Source organism: Microtus ochrogaster, chromosome 2 (assembly GCF_000317375.1).
Source record: "Microtus ochrogaster isolate Prairie Vole_2 chromosome 2, MicOch1.0, whole genome shotgun sequence".
Classification (NCBI taxonomy): Eukaryota; Metazoa; Chordata; class Mammalia; order Rodentia; family Cricetidae; genus Microtus; species Microtus ochrogaster.
The window spans coordinates 65,964,000-65,981,930 of record NC_022010.1 but is presented as its reverse complement, the minus strand read 5'-3'; the positions used below and the strand labels follow the sequence as shown (position 1 = coordinate 65,981,930).

Here is a 17,931-nt window from a genome sequence, read left to right as displayed (position 1 = left end):
CCATGCCCAGCTAGTTTTGAGGATTTAAAGGGAGGACTACTTTATAGATCCTATTGGGTCATATTCAATGTCTGGATATCTATTTTGTTATTAGTAGTCTGAAACCATTAATTCATTAAAGGTTACAAAACCGAGAAATTCTGTTATTTTTATTACTTTCAGTACTTATGTGAACTAAGTTATTTATTGACAAATTTTGTATAGGAAATAAAGAATTAACAATATTTAGTCCCCATTATACCAGTTAAAAAATATGACCAATTAGGTATTTTTAAAAACTGCCATTAAGAGCTTATAGATTGCTTCTGTTTGGCAAAGTAAGTGGAGAGAATGCTCATTGCCTCTTTGAAAATATTTGAAAAATACTTGGACTTGTTAGTATGAACAGTGCCTCTAATTATGAAAACAATTGAAATCTAAGACCAAGGGAAGTGAGTTAGGAATATAGATAGAAAAGCTGGGATTGGGGCACATGTTTGCGGTCCCACTGCTGGGGATGTAAAGATATGCAGAGCGCTGGAGCTCGCTGGCCCACCAGCCGAGCCCAAAGGTGAGCTCTGCGGGTGACCGTGTCTCAAAATTAAAGCAGGAGAAGATACTCAGCCTCAACCTCTGGCCTCTACTGCACATGCACATGAGTTTTCACGCACTTGCGCACACTCAGGAACACACACACACCACCACCACCACTACCACCCATCAAGTTTAAGTTTAGCTAAAAATAAGCAAATAAAACGAATAAATTTTTTTTTTTATGAAATCATGTAGTAGTATTATAAGGTAAATTCCAAAGGGAGCTCACTGTTACTCAAGAATGTATTTTGACCACTCCTGTGTCATCACCTCTTCCTTTTTTCCCAGTTTGAAAGCTGAATGGCTTTATAGTCAAGGCAAGGGACGAGCATATCGGCCTGGCCAGCATATCCAGCTTGTGCAGTACCTGGCTACAGTCTGTCCTCTTATTTCTGCACTGGGCCTTCAGACTGCAGAGGATGCCAAACTCGAGAAGATTCTGAGTAAGCAGAGGTAAGCCTGTTCATTTGTGGCAGCTGAGGGATTTGGAGGTGAAGGTATCTCAGACTTTCTGTGGTTAGAGGGTTCCATGGCAGTTGCTTTGCTAAGCAGTTCTTGAGTGGGAGACCCAAACAGTATGATAACGGAAGAATGGGAGGTTTGTCAATGCCAAAGTTAGAACCCAGGGGTAGATCTGCTTTGCATGTGTTAGACCCTGAGTTTGAGTTACAATACCACAAGAAAAGTATTTGGCCTTTAATACAGGTAGGTGCCTCATGTAGCATGTTGAGTGCTCATGTTAACAAATATGGCCAGAGTGTTTAGTAATCCCTTCTCTTATCAGAGATCCTGTCTTTCAGTTTTTCACATATGAAATTGTGTTTGTATAAGGCCATGTAGACAGTTAATTGTATAGATTGAGACAGGGTCTCATGTAAACTAGATTGGCCTTCAACTCACTATGTTGGGTGATTTTGAACCTCTGACTCTGTTGCCTCTAGCTCCACAGCTGGCTTTACAGGTATCTGCTGACATCCCCATCTTTATCTAACAGTTAAAAAAAAAAATCTTAACTTTTTTACACAATGCTTTCAACGAGACTATAGTTTGTCAGCATCTAAAGACACCCTTACAGACTTGTTAGGTTTCTGTTGTAGCATGTTAACCGAGGTGGCAGGAGAGCATGCCTTCTTAGTTGGCGGGGATGACGGCAGATGTTGTTGGTTTCTAGGTTCCACCAGAGGCAGCTGATGAACCAAAGCCAAAATGAAGAGTTGCCTTCTCTTGCTCCTGTTGAAACAAGAGCACCCCTTACCCCTGAGTGCTCAAGCCCTGTTCAAGATTTCCAGGAAAGCGGTAAGGAAGTTATGGCCCAGTGCCTAAGAACAGCTTACTCCACTACTTTTCCTCAGCTCACTGGACTTACTGGGTCATAAAACAGTTTGTTTTAGACAGGGTCTCTCTATGTAGCTCTGACTGGTCTGAAGCTCACCATGCATCTCCCAGGCTAATCTTGAACTTGCTTCAAATCCTCTTGGTTTCCTTCCTTCTGTTTTTGTATTTACTTTATGCATGTGTGTGTTGTTCTACTACTTCCTCGGGATCTTTGGTTGCATTGGTCCATGGGGGTGGAGGGAGCAGAAGCGGGGAACAGGGTTTGGATGGCTGTAGGTATGATGGAGATAGCCTTCCAGGAGATGATTTTTTTTTTTTTTTGGTTTTTCGAGACAGGGTTTCTCTGTGGCTTTGGAGCCTGTCCTGGAACTAGCTCTGTAGACCAGGCTGGTCTCTAACTCACAGAGATCCACCTGCCTCTGCCTCCCGAGTGCTGCCAGGAGATGATTTTAATGAATTATCTTGACTTTATTCCAGACAATAGGAAATATATAGGGTTGGGAAGCCTGGGGACCAGTGTGCACTAAGCCGCCTGCTCCTATCACGAGGCTGGGTTAGTGGCAGCACGTCCCTATGAAAATAGCTATAGCATGTCACTTAATTGCCGTGTGGTCCACAGGGGAAGAATGTTTGCAGGGAACTATGTCAAGGGTCATGCTGGAGACATACATCCAACATCCAGGCCTAGGAACAGCCTCCAAATAAGGGCAGAGAAAGAGAGAGCAGGAAGTCTCCCTGGTGGGAGGGAGTCCTCCATGTTGCCAAGCTTAGAGAAAGCTGTCAGGCTATGGTAGACTACAACCTCTGACAAGCAGAGCCTCCCAACATGTATGAGAGTGTTTGGATGAGTATTGTATGCATACGGGAGTCTGTGGAAGGCAGAAGAGGGCATCGGATCCCCTGGAACTGTAGTCACAGACAGTTGTGAACTATCATGGGTGCTGGGAACTGAACCCTGGGCTCTCTGCAAGAGCAGCAAAAACTCTTAACCACTGAGCCCATCTCTCCAGCTACTCTTAAGCCCAGAAAAGGGAGTCAGATCTCCTGGAACTACAGACATTGTGAGCCTCCATGTAGGTGCTGGGAATCAAACTCAGGTCCTGTGTAAGAGCAGCCAGTGCTCTTAACCACTGAACCATCTCTCCAGCACCATGTTGTAGGAGGTTGCTTGTTCGTTTCCTGGCTGCCCAGACTCCTGAAATAATTGCACAGAAACTATATTATTTGTAATAGCTTAAGCATATTTCTAGCTTGCCCTTATATCCTAAACTAACCCATCTCCATTGATCTGTGTATTGCCACATGGCTGTGGCTTACTGGATAAAGTTCCATCTAAAGTTTGTCTCTAGTGGGGCTACATGGTGTCTCTTGACTCCGCCTTCTTTCTCCCAGCATTCAGTCTAGTTTTCCCCACCTAGCTCTACTCTGCCCTATTACAGTCCAATGCAGTTTCTTTATTCATTAGCCAATAAAAGCAACACATATACAGAAGGACCTCCCACACCAGCACCAAGAAATTCATTTTTCTTTTTTTTTTCCCCCAGTTTTTCAAGATAAGGTTTCTCTGTAGCTTTGAAACCTGTCCTGGAACTTACCCTGTAGACCAGGCTGTTCCCGAACCCACAGAGATCCACCTGTCTCTGCCACCCAAGTGCTGGGATCAAAGGCATGAGCTACCAATATCTGGCAAAATTCCTTTTCTTAAAAATGTTTGGTTTGACATTTTAGCCATGTTGGAGGCAATCAGTTTATTGTGCTTACTATATTTTAGGGATCAAATTTCCTTAAATGTGAACAACTAAGGGATTAAGGAGATGGCTCAGTGGATAAACGTGTTTGATGTCCAGCCCGACAACCTGAGCTCAATCCCTCAAGCACACATGGTAGAAGGAGAAAGCTGACTGCTATAAGCTGTTCTTTGACCTCAGCATGCAAACTATGGCATGCATGTGTACACTACACACACACAGAGTACATAAATAACTGGAAAAAATGTTTTAAGTATATAATTAAGAGGGCTCTTCAAATACTTGATGATTTAAATAATTCTCTCTTGGTTGTTCTAGAGCCTGTTCTCCAAATCAATTCTTGGGTTGGGATAAGCAGTAACGATGATCAGTTCTATGCTGTTAAGAATAACTTCCCAGCCTCTGGACACACTACAAGATACTCTCGGAATGACCTGCACTTGGAAGACATACAGACAGACGAGGACAAGCTGAACTGCAGTTTGCTCTCTTCAGAGTCCACTTTTATGCCCGTTGCATCAGGACTGTCTCCAGTATCTCCCACTGTGGAGCTGAGGCTACAGGGCATCAACTTGGGCCTAGAAGATGATGATGACGATACAGGTGAAGCTGTGCAAAAGCTAGAAAGCCAGGACTTGGACAAGGACAAGGAAAAACCTTTGTGGGATACAGATGAGAGTTCTGCTCAAGTGCTGAAAAGTAAGATGAGTGCAGAAGTAAAGGAGAAAGCGGGGCTGTTTCCTTGTCCCAAGTCAGTGCTTATCAATGCTCTCTTGAAGGAAGATAACCATGGTCTTACATCTTTTCCGGAGTCAGTTGGACATAGCGTGTCCCATGTAGAGCCAAACAGTGAAGAAACCATGTCTTCCACCACTTCAGAGAAATCTCCCTGCAGAATTTTTACCGAGAGATCTGTTGCTTTGGGACAAGATAAAGTCACCCTTCAGAAACTGAATGCAGCCGCCACTAAGCTTCAGGCCTGTTGGCGGGGCTTTTATACCAGGAACTACAGTCCACAAGCCAAAAGAGTACGTTATGAAATCCGGCTGCGCAGAATGCAGGAGCACATTGTCTGCCTGACCGATGAAGTAAGGAGGTAGGTTGGCTTGGGGTGCCGGGTTCTGAAGTGTTTTAGAACTCTGCTGCTGTGATCATGACACCAGGTGGCCACTGTCAGTGTCCTCATCTCCAGTGATACAGCAGAAGCCTCCTGAGAGTACAAATTGCCACATGCATCTCCATTCTCAGCATAGCAATTAGCACATAGATGTAGTATCACAAAAGACGTTGAGTGGCTGTGAACTACATAGACATCTATGATTCTCAACAGGGGGCAGAATCTGTAGAAAAACAAGATGAGGAGGAAGAAGTCCACATAGAATCAGTTAGGTGACATAAGAGCTAGAGAAAGATCTCAGGGATTCCAAAGGGACTAAAATTCTGGGGCTAAGGTAGGAGTTAATCCTCAGTTCCAGGGCATACTTGTTTAGCTGACTGCCAACCTCTGACAACTAGGAGTTCATTAGTATTGGGATTAATGGTGTTTATCAGTATTATAGGTGGCTTAGGGGAAAGTAGCGAAGGAACAGCCAAGAGAGGATATTCTATTCATTTCCAGTCGGGCAGAATGTTCGCGGAGAACTGAGAGGTGCTTCATGAAGGGGAGAGAAAGTGATGCTAGATTTAGCTATTGGTTGTAATTGGTGAACCTCAGGACTGTCCTCGGGTTCCGTGATTTGCTGAATGGGCTTACAGAACTCAGGAATCGTTCTGATCATGGTTGCTGTTTACTATAGCAGATTCATACAGATTGAAATAGGGGAAATCTCACAGGGCAGACCTGGTGCAGACTTCTAGAGGTTCTCTCCCAGGTAAGTCTTAGAGGTACAGGGCTTACTTCCCATTGCTGGGCTATAATGTTGTGCCAACCTGAGACATTTTCCCAAGCATTTCAGGTCATGGTTTTTACTGGGGTCAGTTATTTAGTCTCTCATGTGAGTGACTTGAACTCACAGAGATTCACCTGCTTCTGCCTCCCTAGTGCTGGGATTAAAGGTGTGTGCCACCACCCCCCTGCTGGAGTAAGTTTTAAAAATGTTGTGTTAAAATGTTTGGGAGTAGAGTGAGATTATGGCAGTAGATTGATGGGGTTGTTACTCTTAGGTAGAGCATCCACTCGAATATCGAGCCTTTAGAACAAAAGTGACAGGAACGGGGCAGAGAGGAAGCCTGGTGCTGAGACATCAGTGAGTAGTGCGGGAGTGGGAGAACGGATTAGGATGGCAGGCATTCTCAGGTTCCTGTTGCCTTGCTGAAACACTGTGACCGAAAGCAACGTGGGGAGGAATAGATTGTTGCAGTGCATAACTCTCTGGTCACGCTTCATCACTGAGGGAGTAAGTGAGAACTCAAAGCGGGAACCTGAACCTTGAGGCGGGAGCTGAAGCAGAAACCACGGAGGAACATTGCTTACTGGCTTGTTCCTCATGGCTTGCTCTGCTGAGTCCTCAGCTTGCTTGTTTGTTTGCTTACTGCCTTCCTGCCTGCCCTCCCTCCCTCCCGATAGGGCTTCTTTGTGTGACAGTGCTAGCTGCCCTGGAACTACCTCTTGTAAACCAGACTGGCCTCAATGAGGCTCACAGAGAGTTTCTGCCTCCCAAGTGCTGGGATTAAAGGTGTGCTCCACCACCACCCGACTTTTATTTATTTATTTAAGATTTATTTATTATGTATACAGTGTTTTGTCTGTATGTTTTTGCCTGCATGCCAGAAGAGGGCACCAGATCTCATTGCAGAAGGTTGTAACCTACCATATGGTTGCTGGGAATTGAACTCAGGACCTCTGGAACAGCAGCCAGTGCTCTTAACCTCTCTGAGCCATCTCTTCAGCCCTCCATTCTACTTTCTTATTCAGCTCAGACCATCTGCCCAGTGGGTGAACCCCCCGGTGGCTGGGCTCTTTTTATTAATCATTAATCAAGAAAATGTCCCATAGACTTGCCTATAGGCCAGTCTTATAGAGACATATTTTTCAATTGAAATTTCTCTTCCCAGATATTTCTGGGTTTCTGTCAAGTTGCAGAAGAACTCAACCAGAACAAGGGATTAGATAAAGAATCACTTGAAAATAGCAGTGAGAAGCAGTTTGATGACTTTGTATAAAAGAGCTAATTGAAAGAGCGGCAGTGCTTGCACAAACGAGTCTGCTTTAGCTAAAAAAATGTTCAGAGAAAGGAAGCCTATGCGGGAGTTTGCTGCTTAAAATCCAGGAGTGCCGGATGGCGCAGAAGAACGTCTTGGAGAGTTTAGAGAAAGTGGATAACTGTCTTGGAAATTCTGAAAAGGGGTGACGTATGTATGGCTCAGGGGTAGAGCCTTTCTTTGTTTAGCAGGCACAAGGACCTGGATTCTTGATCCAGTACTGCAAAGATTAAAAACAAACATAAAACAAAGTTCAGGACAAAGTGGGGGTGACATCTAGAGTGGTAGTGGACAACAAAGGCTCTGCTTTGGGACAGGCCTACGAATCGAGACAGCTCCTGTAATTGAGAGGAAAGACTGTGGCATGAGAACAAGTAATGGGTGGGAGAGTCTGTGACCCCAGGGAGAATCAGGGATGGGGCAAGTGGGATGGGCTCAGTTGACGTCTTAGGAGAAAATTGTCAGTCCGTGATCCTGAGTGCCTAAGTGTGACTGTTAACTTTCGGAGGCTCTGAATAACCAGCCTTTTCTAGGCCTGTCATCTTGTGTTTGGCTGGGAGCCTGAAGGGAGGGCAGATAAAGAGATGTTTAATACATGAGCGTGCGCACACATTCACACTCATACACACATTCCCTTATTGGTAATGCTATGTACAATGAATAAGTAAACTTCAGTTTCCCTTACATCTCATTTGGCTCCTGCCTTGAAGCGTAGTTCATTCTGAGTTGTGCTTGAAGCATTTTAAATAAGGCTAGAGCTTAGCTATTTAACAGTGGAAGCAGTTGCTATTAGGTTATTAATCTCTTTGTATGCATTTGCTTAGTAGTTGTAACAGGAAGTTTATGTCAAAGCCTTCTTCCTCACGCTAACATGATCTTTTGAATCATTGTAGATTAAGAAAAGAAAGAGATGAAGAGCGTGTGAAAGCTTCTGTACAAGAAGAAGCTGTCAGATTCCTTTGGAACGAGGTAAGTGCCCACTGCTGATTCCTCTAGTGTATGTGAACACAGACAATTTCCAGTGAGACCAATTTTTTTTTTCTTTTGGTTTTTCAAGACAGAGTTTCTCTGTGTAGCCTTGACTGTCCTGGAACTCATTCTGTGGATCAGGCTGGCCTCAAACTCACAGAGATCCACCTGCTACCTCGCCTCCCCCGTGCTGGGAGTAAAGGCATGCACCATCACCTCCCGGCCCCAAATAATTTTAAGCCTGTGGTTTCACTAGTACTGTAAAACTTTAAAATATTACAGTATTACTAATATTGTAATAGAAAACTTTTGAATCGTGGGGGGGGGGGTGGTGGTGGCAGCACACGCCTTTAATCCCAGCACTTGAGAGGCAGAGGAAGGCAGATCTCAGTGAATTCGAGGCCAGCCTGGTCTATAAAATGAGTTCTAGGACAACCATGGCTGTTACACAGAGAAATCCTGTCTCGAGAAGCAACAACAAAACAAAACAAAAAAAATTCCAAAACAACAAAAATACTTCCTAATAATAATTTCTTAGAAATATCTTTTTTTCTTATAAATATCTTAACAAATAAGTTGTTATAATTATATAGAACCAATATATTAAGTTAATCAATTTTTAAGTTTTTTATTTACTGTTAGTAGGGGACTGGTTAAATAAACTATAAAAATAACAGCACTATATAATGCTGTGGGACGATTAAAAAGAATAAAGTAGTACTATGGACTGACCTGGAAAGATCTCCAGAGTAATACTAATAAAGTAGAAGATGGAGCTTAGCATCCACTTGGTTTGCAAAGCTGAGGACCAGTGAATGAGTTCACGGGGTGAAGGTGCATGTCATTAATATTGACAGCCTGAATTTGGTCCCTGGGACCACATGATGAAAGACAAGAACCAACTTCTGCAAGTTATTCTCTGACTTCCACAAGCATGTGTGTGCCCCCATCTATAAATGTTAAAAAATTATATATTAAAACTGTAAGTATATGGGAATATATAGAAAAAATTCTGAAAAGATATACTTTAAACTCCTATCAGAAAGTACTTGATGACACAGGGCTATGTAGTGAGATCCTGTCACAAAAAGCAGACAAAAAATTACCTTGGATAGTAGTTACAGTGAAACTAAAAATTCTATTTCATTTTGCTTTTGAGATAAGTTTTCATGTGGTCCAGGTTAGCCATACACCCACTGAGCTGAGGATTGGCCTTGAACTCCTGATCCTCCTGCCTGTACCTCACAAGTCGGGGTGTGCAGCATCACAACGGATTTGTGAACTTTTGGGCCTTGAAACCAGGGCCTCAAGCATGCTAGGCAAGCACTATACCCACCAAGCTACTCTGTATCACTTTCTTGCTTGCAATTTAAAATAAGAATTTATGTGTATGGGTGTTTTGCCTGCATGTATGCATGTGCACTATGTGAGTGCAATGCCCTTGGGGCCAGAAGTGGGTAGTAGAACCCTATGAGATGAAGTTACAGATGGCTGTGATCTGCGGTGTGGTGATGGTCTTTGGAAAGAGTGGCAAATGTTCTTAACCACCGAGCCATCTCTCCCATTGCTTGCTTGCTTGTTTGTTTGTTTCTTGAGATAAGGTTTCTCTATGCAACAGTTCTGGCTGTCCTAGAACTCGTTTTGTGGATCAGGCTAGCCTCAGACTCACAGAGATGTGCCTGCCTCTTTCTCCCAAGTGCCACCACCACCAGACACAACTATTTATTTATCTTTAAATCTTGTATTATTTTAAATTCTTCGTTTGCCTATTTATTTATTTGCCTATTTATTTATTTATTTATTTATTTATTTATTATGTATGCAGTATTCTGTCTGCATGTATGCCTACATGTCAGAAGAGGGCACCAGAACTCACTATAGATGGTTGTGAGCCACCATGTAGTTGCTGGGAATTGAACTCAGGACCTCCAGAAGAGCAGCCAGTGCTCTTAACCTCTGAGCCATCTCTCAGCCCAAGGCACAATTTTTATAGTAAAAATTCGAAATTATTTTTACATCTTAAGATATAAAAGGTCATATTGTCAAGAATTTGGAAATATTTTTAGTCATTTTAGAAAGTTATAAATACTACATTTAGGCATTTTAGAAAGTTATAAATACTACGTTTAAAAATAGGTAAAAACCCTGTGTCTGCATGTATATCTAAAATAAACTGATTTTAGGGGCTCCATTTATTTATTGATTTAGGTGCCAACCGGCCTTATTGACTATAGTTTGTACATTGGTGACCCCTTAGTTAAGGAGTTAAGATGCTATTGTACTTTCTGTTTTTCTCCCGTGGAGCAAGAGAACTGCTTTAGCATTGGTCTCTGTGCTGGTGACTGCGCTTTGCTACCAAGACACAAAACACTGTACATTCCTGGTTAGGCTGGGAGTCCTATGAGGAGGATGGGGAGTAAGCAATGAAGGCAACTGCATGACTTCTGGAAAAATAAAAAGCTCAGGACATTTAAAAAAGGCCAGATTTTTATCTTATGATAAAACTGTGCCTTCTGTTTTACAGGTGAGATCCCTACAAGCTTGGCAACGGACGGTGGAGCAGCGTCTAACTTCCTGGCATACCGATGTACCTCCTATATCTAGTACTCTAGTGTCACCTAAAGCTCCAATATTTCCACAGCGTCAGGCCCTCGCTTCTGATCAGAATCCTGATTGGCTCCTTGCTGAGGCTGAAGCGTCTCAAGAGAGATCTGTTCCAGAATTCCCAGACTCTGGTTTTCATTCCTCCCTAACAGAACAAGTTCACTGTTTGAAGGATTCTTTGGATTTTGAAAAGAGTTCCATAGAAAGCAGTGAAAGCTCCATGTTGGGGAATTCCTCGGACACAGTGAAATACGGCGGAGACGCCAACTTAGAGGCCATGAGTGGGGAGCACGCAGACTGTAGCAAGGAAAGCTCCAACAGCGAGCAGGACAACAGCCTGCTCGAACAGTATTTATCTTCAGTCCAGCAGCTGGACGAGGCCGATGAGAGAACAGATGCTGACGATGTGGCAGGAGACAGTACGTGCCACGTAGCTGGTTCCCCCGAAGGGTTGGATGCCTCCTCCGAGATCGAGGCTCCTGGAGTATCTCCCCCTTTACAGGATGAGATTAGCCAGACCCCAGAGAATTGTAAGTTAAATGCGGACGTTCAAGGGCAGCAGCCGGAATGTGATTCCGCATTTCAGGTGTTGCATGTGGGTGTCACTGTGTAGCCTGTCTGATTTAACTGGGGAACAGAGATTCACTTGGATTTTCTCAGTGTTCTCAGTTGCTTCTTTTCTTTTGCAGGGGGGCAGTCTTTCTCCCATTTTGTTATTGTTTCTATAAAACTTGTATTTTGTTCCGTATTTTTCAGATTTGACAACTTGAGCTAAGTCTTCATTTTGATTGTACTAATGTACTAAAAATATTGATATTAAAAGGCATATGCACTTTGTTTCTTAATAATTATACCAATAATGTTTCTTTTACATACTTCCTTTCAAGAACAGTTTCTTAAAATTTTTTTGGCAATTTAAACAAGAGAGCTTTGTTCTTCTTAATTACATAGTAAGGAATATAATATGTAGGATGAGGATTATGAACAACTGAAATTTGCTGGACAGTCTCCTTGAACTAGAAATATGTCTTTCCTCCCTTTGAGTTATAGGAGTGTCTGTATGTGTGTGTGTGTGTGTGTGTATGTGTGTGTGTGCTGGCAGTTAAACCCAGAGCCCCAGAATGCTAAGTATTTGCTCTGCCACTCAACTGTCATCTTAATCCTAGATTATAAGGTTTTTAAATGGGGTGATTAAACTGCCTCATGACAAACTTTAGCTAATTTGTGGATCAGTTTTGAAGTAAAGTATTTCATATAAGGTTAAAATCAAGCTTACTTGGGCAAGAATATTTCTCTTTGATATGGAGAAAGACCACCTAAGGCTATTCACTTGAAATAATGCTGGTCTAATGTTTTATAATTTCATTATGTGCTGCTTTATTAGCCTACTTACATTTATGTGCCAATATTTTGGGAAGAAGCATATTGTAATAAGTCAATATGCGTTCATCATTATAGTCTTTTATTTCTATATGTATTGCACCAGAAGGATCCAACCTATTTATTTCATTTTGTGTGTGTGTATGTGTGTGAGAGAGAGAGAGAGACAGAGAGAGAGACAGAGATAGTAACTCAATCTAGGGCCCTGTGTGTGCTAGGTAAATACTGTACTTCTGAGCTGCACTCTTGACCTTTGTTTCACAGTGAAGAACATTTAAAATCCTGCTACTGAGAGATTGGGAATGGATTTTTAAAAAGGATTTTTATCTAATCTCTGAAAAAAGCCATATTTGAAAGAAAATTTATTTATAGTTAAGAAAAAAATAAGCCAGGCTGGGCCTGGTGGTGAATGCTTTTGATCCCAGCTCTTGGAAAGCAGAGGCAGGCAGATCTCTATGCGTTCAAGAACAACCTCTGGTCTACAGAGTGAGTTCCAGGTCAGCCAAGGCTAAAGTATAGACCCTGTCTCAAAACAAACAAACCAAAGAAACTCAACAACAAAACAATAAAAACAGCAACAACTAAAAAAAAAAGAAAAAAGAAAAATAAAACTAAGAAATCTTTCAGAAATAATAATACTGTGTTTGAATGTTGAAGGTACATCTGAAATCAAAGGTGACAATTGGAATTCTGGCATTATATTTTTTAAAATGTTCTTATTAAAGAGCACAACACACATCTGATTTTTCTATCTGCATACAAGCAACTTTCACAGTTCTGGCAATACTTCTGTTCTCTAAACTTTGGTGCTAAATATCATCAATTATTCTGTTACAGCCATTAGAGCCCCTTAACTGAAGATACATACAATAAAAATTCTGGTCCTTCTGAAATAAAGCTGAGGACCACATGGTGTTTTTTGCTGACAGGAATATTTCTGCACTACGGTGAACAATACTTCACTAGTTTATAAATACATTGCACTTGGGTGGAGAAGGCTCACATTCATTCTCAGAAATCCAGAATTCACAACAGCAGTCCTGTCTTTAAAATATTTTCTCTAATATAGTGTGTGTTACATTGAATGCATGGTGGATAAAATCTGACAATTTAACTTTCTGAATAATAATTACCTTTTATAACTCTACATTTCTTTTAAAGATATTTAATTTGCATGTGTTTGTGTGTGTGATAGAGTGCGTTTGTGTATGTGTGTGTATGTGTGTGTGAAAGAGAGAGAGACTGTGGGAGTTGAATCTGGAGTTACAGGTGTTTGTGAGCCATTCATGTGGATACTGGGATCCACACTCCAGTTCTCTGATAGAGCAGTAAGCACCTTAAATACTGAACCATTCTTCAGTCCTATCTTTCATTCCTTTTTTAATATGAGATAAGAAATATTTATTTTTCTATTTTTGTAGTTAAGCGCCTGATTTGCTGCCCACTGTTAAAGAAAAACTCAATGTACTAGTACCAAATCTGTCTCACTTCTTGTTAATTTTCAGAAGAGCGGCTGAGTACATTTATATTAGCATCTTCATCCTGTTCTTTCTCTCTTTCTCTCTCTCTCTCTCTTTCTTTCTTTCTTTCTTTCTTTCTTTCTTTCTTTCTTTCTTTCTTTCTTTCTTTCTTTTTCTTTCTTTCTCCCTCCCTCCCTCCCTCCCTCCCTTCCTTTTTTTCTTTTTGGTTTTTCGAGACAAGGTTTCTTTGTGTAACAGTTCTGGCTATTTTGGAACTCACTTTGTAGAGTAGGCTTGCCTTGAACTGACAGGGATCCACCTGTCTCTGCCTCCCAAGTGCTGGTTAAAATGCTAAAATGTGTGTGCTACTGTTGTCGGGGGTTTCTGGCCCGCTGGTCCCCACAGTTGTTAAGCCCAAAGAAATCACACGGAAGTCTACATTAGTTATAAACTGATTGGTCCAGTATCTCAGGCTTCTTATTAACTCTTACAACTTATATTAGCCCATTATTCTTATCTGTGTTAGCCACATGGCTCGATACCTTATTTGGTGGGGCAGTCACATCTTGCTTCTTCTGTGGCTGGGACAGGACTGTGGATCAAGCTTTCTTCCTCCCAAAATTCTGTTCTTGTCACCCCGCCTCTACTTCCTGCCTGGTTGTCCTGTTTATACTTCCTACCTGGATACTGGCTAATCAGCATTTATTTAAAGTATAATTGACAGGATACAGATCATTGTCCCACAGCACTTCCTCCTCTTTTTTTTTTAAAAAAAAAAAACCAAGAACTCTGAATCTAATATCTTTTCTTTCTTTAATATGGCCTTACCATTAGCTGTAATAACTTATAACCAACATTTTAACCAAAGGAAATATCCATAGTCCATTTTTTTGGAGAATGTGGGCATAATTTTCCAGGCTACTTCCTGATGGTTGGGGGCACTGATAATCTTATGGGGACCTAAAGAAAATTTATAATTATCGTCAAGTCATGACTGGAGTATCCTGTGAGGCTTGATCATCTCAGGCAGCAGTTTTGAATCTGTTCTGGATGTAGAACTCAGACATCTGGGCCATCTGCTCCTATCAGATTTCTCAGGTGGCCTACCTTGATCAAACCTGATTTTTCTTAACTCAGAATGAATCCATAGCCTCTCATTTTCTGTGAAAACAAAAGCAAAACCTCTTCTCCAAAGTAACATATTTTTTTACTTCAATTTTGAAGTCAAGTTATTTTCAAAATACCTATCTTGGATTAATTCAGCAGCATTTATAAACAAATATCTTTTAGCAGTTGTTGCTCCTTCCTCAGCATTCAAACAATTCAAAGAGAACATAATAACATACAGTATCCAGATTCTCTGTGTGTTTTCCATCTTTACGTGGCTTTATTTTAACCTCTATTTCTTTTATTTTTAGTTTTTTGGCTTTTTGAGGCAGGGTTTCTCTGTGTATGTTTGGCTGTCCTGGAATTCACTCTGTAGACCAGGTTGTCCTTGAACCCACAGAGATCTGCCTGCCTTTGCCTCCCAAGTACTGGGATTAAAGGTGTGTGCCACCAGGCCTTGAACTCACAGAGGTCTGCCTGCCTCTGTCTTCCAAGTCTTGGGATTAAAGGTGTGTGCTACTACACCTAACTATTCTCTCTCTCTCTTTTAATTTTAAGGACTTTAACCTTTTTCTTTTCTCTCCCCAGCCTGCATATATTTTTAATACAGTGTAAAACATTTAGAAGTTTTCTTCATCTTTGAATCTCTCTTTACTGTATATCTCTCTTTTTCTGATCACATTGAGTCTTTAATTTGGTAAGTGATATGGCTAGACTTAAAGCCATGGCTTTGGTGGCTGGATCCATACCATTTCTTAGCTTTCTGAGATTCCAGCCTCATGGCAGAGGTACTGGCCAGAGACATATTTATTGCCACAACTCTATGGCATTTCAAGGTCCCTGCCACCACCAAAAAGCATGTGGTCAGCTTTTCATTGACACCATTTAAGTGTTTCGTGGCAGGACCTCTTAAAAGCGTTGCAAGGTTTTGCAGCTAAAGCTGAGTCAGGAAGCATCTCTTAAATGAGAGTGCTTGCCTCTAGCAAGCAGAGCAAACGCAAGAAAGTGCTGCTATCAATAAGCCATGCTTAACTCTATTCTTTTTTTTGTCTAGAATAACTTCCCAAGCTCTCTCAGGCTTTTAAGTAGATTTGGTCAGCCCCACGTTGGCACGCCATTCTGTTGTCATGGGTTTCTGTCCCACCTGGTCCCTGCATGCCACCACTGCCTGGCTTCTTCCTCCTTTTTCTAAGTAATGGCAGATACAGCCATTTGATCTGATTGGCATTGTCAGCAGAATTTATTTTTCTTTTGCTGTTTTTCCTGTCTGAAAATGGCATTCAACATATTTTTTTATGAAAAACCTGGCAGAATGTGATAATTATTAATATTCTGCTTTATCTTTTTTATTTTTACTAGATTTTGGAAGTATGAGAATATTAAGTAGCATACTTTGAGTTGTAGAGTATCTTGAATGTAGATGAAAATACTGTAAATCAGAATGTAGAAAAACTACGGCATAGACTTAATATTTTATTAGTTTATATAATTTAAAAGTAATTTATGTAAAAAAAGTAATTTATGTAACTAAGAAATAGTAATTATGTGACTATGTTCTTTATTAGATTGGCTGAAGATCAATCAGATAATGTTTGGGGAGCTGGATTTTGGGCATGGGCTTTTCTAACAGGAGAGCTTTTGTTCAGTTGTGCTATTTTGACTCATAGAAGTTCTCTTGTTTATGGAGTATTTGATTATCAATTGGAATACTGCAGAAACATAAGCTCATATCATGTGAGAATCAGAAGTCCTAAAATTACTGAAATTACTATTATTATACTGTTATTATACTGCAGTTCAAAAAGAGCTGCTGGCTACACAGTAGGGACTGACTTCTTCGTTTTGAGTAGGAACAGAAGCCTAGGGGTGATATCCAACTTGTCTACAGTTGTAGCAGTTAGTAGTAAACTGTGGAGACATGTTACTATATTCCAAACTTTCCTTGTTCCTTCTCTGTTAACCTTTCCATTAAAAAGTCTCTGCATTTTAAAGAGGAAACAACACTTTTAAGGGATACCTTCAATGGCAGAGTTGTAGCAAACAGCTAAATCTTTCAGAACTTTGAATAAATGTTCTCCAAAAAAAAAATTGTGATTTCATTTAAATTGTTGATGGAGCAACAATAACAGTAGGAAATGGTGGCACGTCATGATCATAGTGCTTGGCTGTGGATGGAGGGGTCAGGAGTTCAAGGCCACCATTAGCTAAGTAGTGAGATTCAGATGCCAGCCTGGGCTACCTGGGATTCTGTCAAAAAAAAAAGTTAAAACTTTAGGAAAGACGCACTGTCTAGGACTGCATTCATTTGTTGACAGGGAGTATTATAGGATGCCAAAGTAGATACAGTTTTCTCAAGAAACACTGATTTTGATGTTTCATCTTGCCTTTTATAGGACAACAGATCAGAATTTTACTCTCTCAGTGTGAGAAAGGTCTAATTATGACAGCTGATAACATTCAAGTCGTTTGCATACTATGCATGTTTTAGAAAATGTTTGGCCACATAGTTGTATATTTGTAAATAACTTCATTCTTTAACTACGTGAGCACCATTCTTGAGTGTATGTTTTTCCTTTATTTATTTTAGGTTATTTTAATTATTAATTATACGGGTGCCATTCTTGAGTGTATGTTTTTTCTTTATTTATTTTAAATATATAACCTCATAATAGTGTACTTTCCTGTTATCTATCTATTTAAGACAAGTCTAGTAATACTTTTCAGAAATACTTTTAGGAGTATGTAGGATTTAAATATTATCCTATATCTCCTGGTAATTTTTTCATATAAAGTATTAAGATTGGATTTATAACAATAATATATTTTTTTCTGAAGTAAGAAGGAGAATACAGTCATTGGATTATTTCTCATTCATAAAGAAAAGAAAAAAACTGGCTTGGTTACATGGTTGTTTAATATAGATTCTTATTTTGCCTCACCTGTGTTAAAAGGAGTTTATTGTAGTTATGTTTCCCTTTCTTTCTCTTTATTTTTTTTTCTTTTTTCTTTTTCCTTGTCTTTTTGAGACAACATCTCTCTATAAAGCTCCGCTGTCCTGGAACTCACCAAGATCTGCCTGTCGCAGCCTCCTGAGTGCTGGGATCAAAGGCATGCGCTACCATACCCAGCCATAGTACCCTTATTCTTGAAGTGAAGCAGAAGTAGTTTGTAAGGAACATTTAAAAAATTTTTTTTGAGATGTTGTGTATGTGGGGGGTCTCACTATGTTTCCTAGACTGGTCTTGAGCTCCTGACCTCAAATAATCCTCCTGATTCAGCCTCCAGAGTAGTTGGGACTACAGGCATAGAAACATTAAATTCTAAATTTTCATGATAAAGCCAATTGTGCCATATTAAAATTAAAAATCAAGTAAACAAGGCCGTCCTCATAGCCTTGGAGAGAAATTAATCACTGTCCTTTTAGAATGAGGTGCTTCTCATCTGTGACTGAATAGAAATCACACTGAATTTGAATTCTTTTTTTTTTTTTTTTTTTGGTTTTTCGAGACAGGGTTTCTCTTGTGGTTTTGGAGCCTGTCCTGGAACTAGCTCTT

General features: G+C 40.6%; 1 protein-coding gene across 1 annotated transcript in view; it reads left to right on the top strand.

Moving 5' to 3' along the window:
• Positions 1-11,266, top strand: part of Cep97 (centrosomal protein 97) — a 24,297-nt gene extending 13,031 nt beyond the window's left edge. Inside the window, exons 6-10 of the mRNA XM_005345134.2 lie at positions 862-1,026; positions 1,745-1,869; positions 3,975-4,752; positions 7,751-7,826; positions 10,351-11,266. Of these exons, the coding sequence (XP_005345191.2) occupies positions 862-1,026; positions 1,745-1,869; positions 3,975-4,752; positions 7,751-7,826; positions 10,351-11,043 (1,837 nt within the window). The 3' untranslated portion in view covers positions 11,044-11,266. The remainder of the gene's footprint in view (positions 1-861; positions 1,027-1,744; positions 1,870-3,974; positions 4,753-7,750; positions 7,827-10,350) is intronic.
• Positions 11,267-17,931: the final 6,665 nt, after the last annotated feature.